The sequence below is a fragment of the Mugil cephalus genome, chromosome 10, assembly GCF_022458985.1.
Source record: "Mugil cephalus isolate CIBA_MC_2020 chromosome 10, CIBA_Mcephalus_1.1, whole genome shotgun sequence".
Lineage (NCBI taxonomy): Eukaryota > Metazoa > Chordata > Actinopteri > Mugiliformes > Mugilidae > Mugil > Mugil cephalus.
The window spans coordinates 19,431,734-19,445,066 of record NC_061779.1 but is presented as its reverse complement, the minus strand read 5'-3'; the positions used below and the strand labels follow the sequence as shown (position 1 = coordinate 19,445,066).

The 13,333-nt window shown below is 42.1% G+C and overlaps 1 protein-coding gene across 5 annotated transcripts in view; it reads left to right on the top strand.

Moving 5' to 3' along the window:
- The window catches only part of plxnb2b (plexin b2b), a 111,167-nt gene that overhangs the window by 66,364 nt on the left and 31,470 nt on the right, over positions 1–13,333 (top strand). For all 5 annotated transcript variants that reach the window (XM_047597238.1, XM_047597240.1, XM_047597237.1 and 2 more), the window contains 8 exons: positions 6,367–7,493; positions 8,107–8,298; positions 8,398–8,523; positions 9,738–9,838; positions 11,270–11,396; positions 11,936–12,095; positions 12,572–12,683; positions 13,206–13,317. In XM_047597238.1, coding sequence (XP_047453194.1) covers positions 6,369–7,493; positions 8,107–8,298; positions 8,398–8,523; positions 9,738–9,838; positions 11,270–11,396; positions 11,936–12,095; positions 12,572–12,683; positions 13,206–13,317 — 2,055 coding nt within the window. In that variant the 5' untranslated portion in view covers positions 6,367–6,368. The remainder of the gene's footprint in view (positions 1–6,366; positions 7,494–8,106; positions 8,299–8,397; positions 8,524–9,737; positions 9,839–11,269; positions 11,397–11,935; positions 12,096–12,571; positions 12,684–13,205; positions 13,318–13,333) is intronic.

Below are 13,333 nucleotides of genomic sequence, written 5' to 3'. Positions count from 1 at the left end.
TCATTTGACTCTGCTGCGAGCTGCTTCTCCTGTCCAGACAGGTCCTAACGTGCAGAGGGAGGGTGCTTTATCTGATGAAAAGGTGTGCGTGTGCGTGTGTGTGTGTGTGTGTGATGATGATTAGCAAGGCAACAAAGAGACACATCTCCTCATGCTGCATGCATGCCTGTACATGCCATATCTCAACAGTTTTTCTCTCAACATTTATTTCTTCTCCAACAAAAGAAAAAGATTGTTGCAGTTATGCTCAGGTCAGTGCCTATTGTCAAGACTATAATATGTATTTAAAGTACATCCAGTCCTACTTGTCAGGGATCATAAATATATTTTTAGCCGGTTTTTAGGTCAGGGGTATTCATGTTTATTGATTAGTCCCCACGTTATCCGAGCAGTCTGCAGTCCTGTAATAAATCGTGAAGGTTGCAGAGTTCAGTTACAGTTCAGATTAGAGGTTTCTGTTATTTTATCCGCCCTGTTTGTATCAGTGAGGAGGCTGAACAGAATCACCTTTCTGTAAGTGTGAAGCCATTCAACAGCAACACAAGGTACGTCCTTAAATGAAAACCTTCATGAAGTGAGGTAGTGAAAGGCTGATGTATTACATAGGATTAGTTTTAAATAACAAACTCTTAATCAAGCTTGAGCTAGCTACACTAACAATGTCTCCATGGCAACACTAAGCGGAAAAAAATGCTGAAAGAGTGAAACACAATCAGTACGTTTACATGAACGTGAATGAAATGAATTATTGCCTTAATCCGACTTTAACTGGACAACTCAAGCACATGTAAACACGTTACCCTGACTAATATCAGAGTTCTCCTTATCAGATTAAGACAGCCAGATAATGCAATTGGAAATTGTTTTGTCACCGTTATCTGTCTTAAGCGGAGTTAAACAAAAACATCCAAAAAGGAGGTCATCAAAGAAGAAGAACATAGCCGATAGAAGAACCACCTGACGGGTAGTCGCATCTTGTCTGCATCATGAGTAGCTATCTTCCATGTAGTTTTTGTTTGAAATGCCGGTCTGCCCCATGAACGACTCAAGTTGTATATTATGTGACATAATTAGTGATACGGAAAGGGGCCCATATTAATCCGCTGAAAAGACACATATCGCCACCTAGTGTGGAGGAGGAGGGCATTTTCCCGTCAAGTATTCGATTTTCTCCGTTGCATGTAAACTGGACAAGGACCGCATTGGGGAAGTCGAACTGTCAGCATAGCTCGATGTAGCTGTGAATGTAAACGCACTGAGCGATGCAGTGTGAAAAATAATAAGAAATTGGAAAAGAGTATTCCAAGGCCGAGTGATGCGTTAGCAGAGGGCCAGAGTCCAGCTACGCTTGACTATGCTATAGGTCAACCATGCACTGATATGTTATCCTATAGGAATTTTTTTGTATTGTTAGTCTTTGCTAAATTTCCGAGTAAAATGTCGACGTTTTTCCAGATGACCAGTATTTTCTGCTCTTGTGGAGGAACCTAAGCCTTTTGGATGCAGGTGCGCAGTCAGCCATGTTTTTAGCTTGAATGTAAAAGGCTTAATTTCCTCGAGGGACCTTTATATTTTCTATTTGAACTAAATATTACACAGTTCACCAACCTTTTGCATGTCTGACATTAACAGAAATAAGGACAAAGATCTGAAAAAACTAGAACAAATAATTGATAACATCTTTTCACCTTCAAGGCTCAGGGGCCACCTATTTGCAGTGGAATTATCACGTAATTATCTTTTATGCTGCTTTAGCGCTGTTTTAAATAACTTTTAATGAGCAGTTTTTATATCACAACCCCGGCTCTGCTGTCACCACTGAGGGGAGCCTCACAGTTAAAATACCGAGTCAGTCAAGGATGATTCAGGATAGTCAATTTAAAATTATTCTCTTCTCTGCTTTTAATTTAACTCAGAAGTAAAACATGGAAAGGAAGAAGATGAGACACCTAAATCAGTCAATAAATGAATTCCACAATTGTGTCTTACACAGGATCACATTTTTCAGATATGCCAGCTTCATTAGCACATTATGTGTTTCATTATTATTTATTCCAGGCCATTGGAGGCTTCATTAGCTGCAGGCTGATGCGGTGCGTAGCCTCTAAATTTAGCAGCTTTTTATTTATTCAGAATAGCCACGTGTTGGATGGTATGCCCGGTTGCTATGTTCTCTCAGAGCAACCAGAGACGTGCTGAGAAAAGAGAGGTGGGCTGGTCTGGGGAGGAATGGGCCTCATTCCACCTGTGTCACCCCCACCATGCGTCTGTCTCTTCAGCTCTTTGAAGCCTCTTTAATTCCAGCGTTCAGGATTGAGCCTGTGGGAAAAAAAGGATAAAAAGTGATAGAGCGACAAAAGGAGACATCCTAGGAGGGAACGGGCTCCTTTGAAATATGTTAAGAAATTCGTTTGCACTGACCCACAATACAACATCTGAAGGAAATTTGTTCAACTCTTTCTTTTTTTTTTCTTTCTGATCGGGGGCTGGCCATAGGATTTACATGAATAGAGAAAAGACTCTTTGAAGTCATGGTTGTAAGTGGTACTGGAGTTTTCTGAAACCTAAATGAGCGCCCTGAGATGATTGTCCTTGCAGTCTGATGGAGTTGCTTTGTCACAGCGTGTTGTATTGGAAGTCAAGTAATTTTCTGTCACAAAAACCACTGACATAATCCTCCTTTTGCAGAGTCTGTCCGTGTTTTTTTTACTATTATTTTTTTGTCCGAGCAGATTGATAGGAATGCAGATATTTCAGTTTTTGGTGGATGGTGACGCACAGTGAGAGGACGTTCAAAGAAGCAGTGTTTAGACAGCATTCTCAGTAAAATACTCAGCGGCATTAAGCAACAGGAGCTCCAGATGAACTAATAAACACTGGACAGAAGAAGACACAGGTGAAAATGCATGTTAACAGTCAAGTAGCATGTGTGAGGACCTGAATCTGTCCAGTTAAAACAACATAATCATCATCACCTGGCTGTTAGAAAATAGCTTAAAGTTTGGAGACACCTTCTCGTTCAATTCAAGGAAAAGCGTATCCAAACTATTGACTGGTAGTGTATATGAAGTCGCTGGTCCAGATTTATTTTAGTCGACTATCATATAATGAAAGTCAGTTGAACATCAACGACTCACTTAGAGCGACACAGCAGAGTCAATGAAGTGTATTTTCTTGACCTGAATACGTATGCTGAGAGTAGACAGATTATGTGCAGATATGTATCGTCTAGCACCATATATAGCATTCAGTAGTACTCCACAGTGTGTTTAAGACGTGATAGTGTAGTCAGGTAAAAAAAGGAAAAAAATTGCGCTATTTCTCTGAAGCCGTCTCCGTGTATGGCAGCTTAAAGTCTAATAACTTTGACAATGGATTTCACCAGTGAACTGTTGATGTGCAGGCTCCTTCTCTCTGTTACCGCAGGGTGTTTGGTCAAGTTGTTAATTAAATGCCTTTTCAGATGAGTGCATTGCAGTGGTATTGTAGTTGTTTTCCACAACTAACTTACATATTTTGCATGTCAGGGTAGAATGGGCTTCAACTTTAGTGAAGTATTTCCACACACTTGATGAACCGCTGCTGCAACGACCCAATGGGCTCCTTGTTATCGTCATGTGATCAGTGCAGCCTCCAGCACCTCGGGAGACTTCTATTTGCCTTGTTACTTTTACCTGGGGTAATTTGTAATAATGTCGGAGGCTGTCCGTGATCTTAATCCTGTGCAAATCGTCCATGACCCTAATTTGTACAGTAAAAATTGCACTGCAAATTACCTGAACCCTATTTCTCATCCTGTGAGATCCTGAGATAAAAACTAATCCAGTGTGAATCAGCATCTCTATGATTTGCCTCTTTTCACTTAAGAATTATGAAGGATGTGGTATAAATCAAAGTCTTGACAGAGCGCAAAGTTGAGATGACGCTGAACTATTCACCCATTTAGATGGATGACATCATTAAATCAGACATTATTGTGTTCATCGGCGAAGGTGGAGCTGTCTAAATACCGTCAGGTCGTTGGTAATTTCTTCCCCGAGATCAATAGTATCAAAAATATATTTTTTTATTATCCATTATAATTTTCAAACTAATTAAAGCTGTCTCTGACACGCAGTGGAGTGAAACGGAAAGTAGCAGAGCCACAATGGATCAATTTGAGGGAAACTCAGAGTTTGTGAATGTGTGACATGAAACACAGACGTCAGGGGTAATATCTGATTCACAGGACGAAACTGCACTGAAAAGAGCAGTATAAACTGACTGATCAGTTGTTCTGTAAAGCCCCTCATTTGAACATAAAGTTACTTGTAATATTGTTTTTTCAAACTACTGCTACTACTGAATCTTTCCTGAGCAAACCTCTGTACACCTTTACAGTGAAAAGTTTATTGCGCCAACATCGAGGTGTTCATTTGTTCTTCGTGATTGTTTCAAAGGCCATTTGTGTCTCTCTGCCAATGTTTTAGGATTTGACGCCTCTCTTTGTCAGTGCTGGTTGACTCCCTTTTGCTCATGCTGTCAACAGAGGTCCAATGTTTTGCAGCTTGTGCGGTTTTTGTGACGCTTCAGTGAAAACTTAAAAATAAGGCTTATTGTGTAACCTCTTAAAGCTGACGCAGGCTTGTAATTGCCAGTGGAAATGTCTTTGAAATTGAAGTTTTGTCACTTTGAGGGTTGAAAATATTGTTCCCCATAATATTTGTCTTTGCCCGCCCTGTAAGCATGTGTGTGTAAACCGAAGATTTTATTTTTACTCAGCTGCTCTTAGTTAAATCTTGACACAATGCTGACTGCCCCTCCTTCTTAATTAAAGCTGTAAAACCCGACCACGCACATTTCTGCCCTGAATAAGCGCAGACAGGAATTTTATTGCGCCATTTCAATTTTAATGGAAATATTTAAGGCTCTGAATTGAAAAGGGCACGATACATTTATGCAGTGAAACGGGTTACGAGGGGGAGGGAGAAGGATCGAGGCAGTAAATGAGAAGAAAAATAAAATCATCACATCGAGTAGTGGGCACTTAAATGCAAATGAGTGTTTCCAGCGAAATTAACAGGGTCCCCCCTTGGGCAAATGTCTAATCACTGGTCTTTCCACTTAGTCCAGACAGCTTGACAAAACAAAACACAGCTTTGGCAAGTGACTTCCTGGAAGTTTCATCAGGGTTTTTCAATTTGACAAATGCGCCTGCAGACTTGACTGGCAAGGTGAAAATAGAAGGCGGATATTACGGGGAGCGTGTGAGCTCCAACCCAAATGCAAACATGGATACACATTTGCTGTGTGGGCAATAGCTGCCTCAAAGCCACCTGCAGCTCCATATTTACCACAGCCTGGGCAAACAGCAGTGAGCGAGGACTCCACAGGCACCTGCTGTTAGCCTGAACATGATGCAGTCTGTATTTTACAAGGATATTGTGTGATCATGTTTACTGAGACAAAACAGGGTACTTCCTGAACACATTGTGCTCTGAGGTGTTGTTGAAAAAGCAAAAGTGCAAATGAAGTTGGAAGACATCCAAGCTTTTCAAATGGGATTTTATTGTGTTGCGGCGTGAAATCAAGCTCTTGGCCTTAATCTTTCTTCACCCCTGCACAGAGCGGTTTATTTTTTTTTTTTCATCAGTGATCATTTCTGATATTAAGTCAATTAAATCCAAAATAACACAGTCTTTATGTAACTGGAGCACAGAGTTGAGTCATACACAAACTCCCACACTACACACTTGTTCGCTTGAGGCAGTTCTTAAATTGGGTTTACCCCAATAACCTAAATCTATAAATCTATATCTTGATATGCGTCACAAGTCAGAGCCCTTTAAGGGTTAGTTCACCCACATTACTCTTGCTGGGGCCTTTGATACTATGGTCTCTTTACTTGAGATGGAGCTGAATGCAGTGAATGAATTCCGCTTTATAATCTGTGAACAGTTTTCATTGCAGCTACTACGATATTTTCACCAAAGAAAATTACTGCAATTCTTGAGCTTTGTTTTGGGAAAAACGTTTTTTTGTTTTCATGCCGATGCGAAGATTGATATCACTTTCATACTTGCCCATTGTTATAAAACACTGTCAGTGTCTCCCTGAACAGATTGTCGGAAAAATACACTTTACTCTTTCAATACTCCCTAAAGAGTATTGATTTCCAAGTTGAAGGGCGAGGTTTATAAAAAAAAAAAATCTAACCCACCCTTCAATTCCAATTGCACGTGCAAATGTGTGTAATTGCTGTAAGGCCTTTGTTAAACATCCCCTTGTTTGTTCAAGTCTTGTGTTTCTGTATTCAACATACATTAATGCAGTATATGCACTTAACTTCATTAATAATGAAACACCTCTTCTTCTCTATTCCCACAGAGATGGCAAGCTGGGTCTCCCTCCTCCTCTTCCTCTTCTGCCAATCAATCTCACAAGCCCAGGAGGAGAGTGGCGACTTCCCCACCCCGGAGTTTACCTCCAAGACCCCCATTAACAATGTGGTCCAGGACACACTGACTGGTCGGATCTACCTGGGAGCGGTCAACGGCATCTTCCAACTAGGGGCGTCCCTCAGCAAGGAGGCGTATGCTGAGACGGGCCCCAGAGACGATGCCCGGTCCTGTACTCCTCCTGCTTCAGCCTGTCAGGACACAACCCCCATGCCCAACGTCAACAAGCTTCTGCTAGTCCACCCGTCCAACGGTTCACTTATAGTGTGCGGCAGTCGCTACCGAGGCATCTGCTCCCTCCACAGCTTGTCCAGCGTGGACAAGCAGCTGTATTACAGCGACAGTAAAGGAGAGAGGACTTATGTGGCTAGCATAGAGGATAATGTGAACGTGGTGGGCGTCATGTCCACCTTTTCAAAAGAAGGACACACCTTCAATGTGTTTCTTGTTGGGAAGGGCTACGGAAGCCTGGACAGTACAAAAATCATCAGCACACGAATCCTTCAGGATTTCCGGGACTGGGTTGTGTTTGAAAGCATCATCGAGGCTTCTACGGTACAAACGACACCATTCGTTCCCAAGTACTTGCACGACTTCCGGCATGCCTTCAAAGAAGATGGTTTTGTCTATTTCCTCTTTTCTCGGACTCTTGACGGTACGGATAATAAAAACCTGACCTTTGTGTCTCGTCTTTGCGAAGACGACCACCATTACTATTCTCACACAGAGCTCCAGTTAAACTGCGGTACAAATAACCGATATAACAAAGTCCAAGCTGCATACGTGGCCTCTCCGGGAAAAGAGCTGGCGCGGATCATGACTAGATCTACTATGCACGGGAGTGTCAACTCGTGGAATAAAGTCCTATTCGTTGTGGCGAGGCCAGATGACGACGACACCGACTCTGCTCTCTGCATGTACCCGCTCAACTCCATCAACGAGCGGCTGGCGGACATCATCAGCGCTTGCTACTGTGACTCCGGAAAGATTTCTGGGTTTCCTGCTGTAGACATGCCCTACTCGTCTAAAACTGACATCTGCACATCAACAATTTCGGTAAATGCTTTTTCTTCCTTGAGCATGTTGAAGTTTAAATTAATCTATTTGAAGTAAATGTGAGATGACGACGTGTTCAGAAAATTTCCCCTGGAGTAGTCAATAATGCACATGTGTCACTTGCTACTTGATTGTCTCAGTGCTTACTTTGTTCTGCCGATAATTTGTGTTGTCCTTTCTCACTCACTCATTCTGTATCACAGTTTCTTTCATCAATTGCCTATTTCCTCAATTCTCTCAACTCATCCAAAATAAAACCATATAGCAAAGTAGAAAATAATGTTTGGTCTCATGAGGATAGCTGATATTTTCCCCGCCTGTTTAAAACAGATTTTCACAAATCTGTTGGACACGATAAAGCCATATACATTAGTATCTGATACTGTCCCCATGTGAAAAGAGCTACTGTGCCAACAGCACATTCTGGACATTCTGAATAAATACAAGTACCACATCATAATAACTAAATCCTGTGGGTCTATCTCAAACTGTTTTATAAATATATTTCATTTGTTAATTTAAAGAAATAACCAGAAAATGAGAAAATGATGCTAAGCTGATTCAGGTTCGCACAATGTGTCATCCTCCTCTTGGATATCTTTTCCCTTTGCAGAAGAGCATGCTGATGAACTACACGTGCGGTGCGGACTTTCTGCCCTCCCCTCTCGCAAGCACGCCAAGGTTTGCTTTAAACGCGGAGGCAGTGTTTTCCGGAAATTTGGGCCTTCTGACCGCCGTGGCTGTGGCTGTGGAGAACGATCACACCATCGCCTTCCTGGGCAACAACCAGGGAGAGGTGTTGAAGGTGGAGTTGCCTCTTGTTCTGCTTTAAAATAAACCTGAGGGAAGGAGAGTAGCACGAGTTGAGAACTTCACATCTGACGGAGCTCTCCTTTGTTTGCAGGTTCACCTGACCTCAGAGCCGTATATGTACGGCAAGTTCCCCGGCGACGCCACGCGAATGGAGGTTAACAAGAACCTTTTCTTTGACCTCAGTCAGAGCCACCTCTACATTACAACGGAAAAAAAGGTGACATATTATGCACGATGTGACATCTGCTCCCGCCTAGGCTCCGCCAGAAAGGATGTTGATATATTTTCCTGTCTTACTAGTTGAATCCCCACCTGCAGAAAATACTGATGCTGTAAAATATATTATGACAAACGTTTCTTTCATCGCTGTAATGTTAAATTACTCGGGGTGCTATCAGTGTACACTGAAGTATCACATGTAAAACAGGAAACAACAGGATAACAGGATAGGCCACTTGAATAGGTTATATTATTGTGTAATTACATGAACAGTTATTACAGCAGGTTAATGAGGTCTGTGGCTGACCTGGCATTTACACACTTATTTATAGCCACACAAATACTTCAGAGTGTCACTTCATTGATATATAATTTTTCATACATTTCATAACATACTCCTAAAATGGCTCTACCACATATAGTGCAGTTTAAATTGCCTTCATTCTGCAGTCCATTTGAATCGCTGACCGGTCCAGAGATTTCTCAGTGATTTAAAGGTTTTGGGGTTAAAAGGTGTATTTTCTCCATCACTACTGGGGTTGGAAATAAAAAAGTACGTACAGGTCTGCTGAGCATCCTCGGTCGAAGGCTGAGTCAGAAGCGAGCTTTCTTCCAGAGGAGCCAGATGAGAAAACCTTTAAATATTTTTACCCAGTCTCTCTAGTGCTACACTAGATCTATACTGATAGTGGCAGAAGTGCAAAAGTTCTGTTTAAAGCCATCTAGGAAGTTTTATGAGATCCAAACTTGACTATTATGACAGGGAGGGGTTGCGAATGTCAGATTTCCTCTGATGGAAAGTTAAAAAAAAGTTATACAAGCCCCCTGATCAGAGGGAGGAAGAGTTTCTAAGAATGTTTGACTATCTGATAAACACTTCTGAAGGAAGCAAGATTGTCTAACAGATACCAACAGACAATCTGAGCGTTTTTAAGCAGGCCGAAGCCTCAAAGTAACATCTGAGGAAGTGCTTAACTGCATGTAACATGGAATTATACCTAGTTATTCCCCACTTCTGGGTGAAGTAAATTACTCTAGGAATACATGAAGGTAGACGCCATGTGCTCTGAGAGGACTTGTTCCACTCCCACTCTGCACACCTCCAACTAAACCAGGACACATTTTTAGCTGTGCTTAAAATGCTTCCTTCGCTTGCGCGGCGTCTCCCCTAAGGTGCAATGCTTGATTATATTTTATGTTGTAATGCCGCAGATCACCAAGGTGCCGGTGCAGACGTGCCTCCAAAAGAAAGACTGCCAATCATGCGTGGAACTGAAGGACCCTTACTGTGGCTGGTGTGTCCTGGAGGGAAGGTAAGAATCCGTCTCTCTTTCCTCTCACTCACACACATACGAACGCACACACAAATGCACGCGCCTTCCAATTGCATGCACACGGCAACAGACTAACACAAACACCCACACATGCAATTCCATCTGTAAAACACAGCGGGGTATTTGTTCAGTGTTTTATTGCAGACACTTTTAGTACCCCTTGGTGTTTATATTCCATCTCCTGTTGTCCGCGCAGCCGTAAGGAATTAAAGCTGTTTGTCAGCCTCATGCAGCGAGGGCAGACTGCACAATTTACTCTCATCAGCCTATATTTATCAGGGTCTTGAGGGTAGAAAGGTGTGCATGTACCATGTATTTTTCAGGGATGTGATCAGGAAGAGGAGAAAAAAAATTCTGGAAGCGGCTGACATTCTCATTCAGCTCACTGTGCGCATTTTACTGAATATCAAAGCCGTAAAAATAGCTGATCGGCTAATTAGCCAGTTGTCAGAGAGGTAATCACTCCTCCATCAACTGCTTAATCATTTTAGTCATTCTTCAGACAAAAGATTTGAGGGTTTGAGTTTTTGTTTGTTCATTAGTGGAAAATCTTTGGGTCTCGAACATTCGGTCAAAGAAAACAAGACGCCTGAGCTCAAAGACGGTGTTATGGATGCGTGGCGAGGACGAGCGCCTGGGGGATCAAGAAAATAATCGACAAATTGCTGAACACCAAAAGTGATATATTTGAAGCCATACATGGCGTGTCTGCCTTTCTCTCTTCACTTCTCAGAAACAATTTAATCCGTGTCATTTGTGCCATGATTGTGCGCCATGCTTCTCTTTGTTTGCACACCAGCAGGACACGTCTGTTTTGTATTGTGTTTCCCTCAGGGTAAAAAGGTAGACTTTGAGTTGTGTACTTCACCCAACTGATAAAACGTGAAATCTTCAGCCAGCCGCATTGTTATTTTAGATTACATATAATACCTCTGTCTCACCTGGGCGATGTACTGGAGTAGTGAAGCTCCTCAGAATCCCATTATGTTCCTATCAAATTATATCATTTAAGATAAGATAACTTGATTCGTCATCATAAAGAGTAAAAAGTGTCAGTCACAGTTTCAGAACACACAAGCTAAGGTTTAGACACATATTTTGTTGTCAATTAGTAATACAACTATACTGTATGTTTATTATATCTAAAGGTTTCACCGTTAAGATGCTGGAACAAACGAAAAGTTTGTTCGTAAAGCCCACATAAATTACATGCAGGAGCCAAACTAGTTGTTTTTATTTCCTAAATCTGCACAAAACCTGCTTGAAGTCACTTGAGCATTGGGTTGTTATTTGCTCCAGCACATCAAAAATCTGCTAGGGTCCATGGGCTGTGTTGTTTTGAGGCTTTGTGAAAGCGTTTAAGGGATGTGGAACAGAGGCTGATGGGAGTTGTTCGTCCTTCGTCTGAAGGTGTACCAGGAGGTCTGAGTGCCGACGGGCAGAGGAGAAGAATGGCTGGTTGTGGAGCCCCCGGCAGCAGTGCGTCAAGATTGTATCCTTCTATCCCCCGAACCTTTCCTGCAAAAAGACTGAAAAGGTACAGTGCTGCAGCTCCTCTCTCTTTTCGTTCTGTTTTAGTCTCTCAGTTCCACTTACATGCGTGTCACACAGACATGCATAGCCTGAGTAATAAACTGTTTACATTCTGAATCAGAGACCCTGGACTCTGGGTCTTCCTGCTCCATATTGATCCGTCCAGCAAAACTCCAGCTGTCTTATTATAACCTACCTGCTAGATTGTGCTCCCAGCCTGAAGATGGAGAGCCTTTCTTATTCACTTTCGCTCTCATGTTGTTGTTTTTTTCCATTCCCCCCCACTCTCTGCCTCCTTCTCCTTCCCTCCCTTTCTGACTCACACTTGAATTTCCATCAACAGCATGCCTCCTCTTTTCTCATTCTCAATCAATCTCCCATCTTTCAAAAGGAAACTGCGGTGGCTGTACTGTTACTACTTTTACTCTGGAGTGACACACACTGAGAAATTAACTTGATTAGAATGTAGAAATAAGTCTTCGAAAACATCCCTGCGAGCATGAGTCGTATAATTTCAGATTCTGTGTCTTTTTATCTGTCCAGGTAAAGATCAATATCCCCTCCCTTCCTGCCATTGGAGCATCTGATCGTCTGCAGTGCAGAATTAGGTCTTTCCAGAGTGAAGGCACCACGGTGGATTCTGGTCAGGTCTCCTGTCAACTACCCCAGCCTTCGCTTATACCGCAAACACCTGAGAACCAAGGTATGGTCTTTCTATTTTACCTGCATTGTTTTTTTTTTTAGTTGTTGTTTTTTATCCTCTTTCAAGGCAAATGGCTCTCCATTATAAACAAAGGGGCAGTAGCCCATAAAATGTATTTGAAATCTGAATTTTTTTTCTATTGATAGATAATTTGCACCACAACATTACAGTATCTGGAAAGGTGGACCTTACAAATTTTAACTAATTTTGCACCCATGTTTTGAAAAACTCCCCGAGTTAAAATGTAGTTTTTAATTTTTTGACTCTAACTTATTAATAATAAAGTGACACCAAGAAGATTTATGCCAGCACATTTTGGCTAAACAACTTTCTGCCCGTACCGATGGCTGTGGACTTAATGGACACTTGTGATCATTGTCAGAAAGTATCACCCCTTCCATTTTGCTCCACTTTCCAAACTGTCTCTTTCCATACCGATGCAAAACTTTAACCCTCAACGTTGCTCTTTCCCCCAGATTTTGTGGCCGTGGCCATAAAGGTTTTTGTCAATGAGACCGTGGAGCTGGCTACACGAGAGTTCCAGTTCTACAACTGCGCCGCCACAGTGAAGAAATCCGAAAACACACCGTGAGTCTGGTTCCTAATCTATCAGTTCTGCCCCGTCGGTCCCCAAAAATACACAGTGACACTGAACACAGCATCAGCTGACAACCTTGATGGAAATGTATCACCATGCATGAGCAGATGAGAGATCAAGGCTCTGTTTGTAAATTGTGATGCATGGTGGTTTTAAATGCACCTCTTGCATTTTCTCTACACCTTTTATTACCAAGCCGAGAAAATTGCCTCGGTTTCCTTTTCATTAATCAAAAAGTGAAAGTCGATCTTGCCAGTTTTTTTTCCCTTCCATTTTTTTTTATTCTCTTCAGCTCCCTCACACAGAGGAATGTGTGATGAACGAGCTTTGCTTATGTGAAGTTGCAAAGATCCATTTCATTGTCAGCAACATGGATTTTTGCGCCGGACGCTCTCTGATGAGCTTGCATGTTTTAGATTTTCTTTGTGCGTTTCCGACATGCGTGATCCGACCCAATTACCGTGCAAGGCCGTTTTCTTATCATTCTTACTTATGCGTTTGTGTTTTTTCAGGTGCATGTCATGCGTGGCCAGTCCTTGGGGATGCCAGTGGAATATAGCTGACCACACCTGTAGCGATATGGATGACAGCATAACGGGTCCCAGCATCATCAAACACCGCCAGGTTAGCCGTCTCAAGG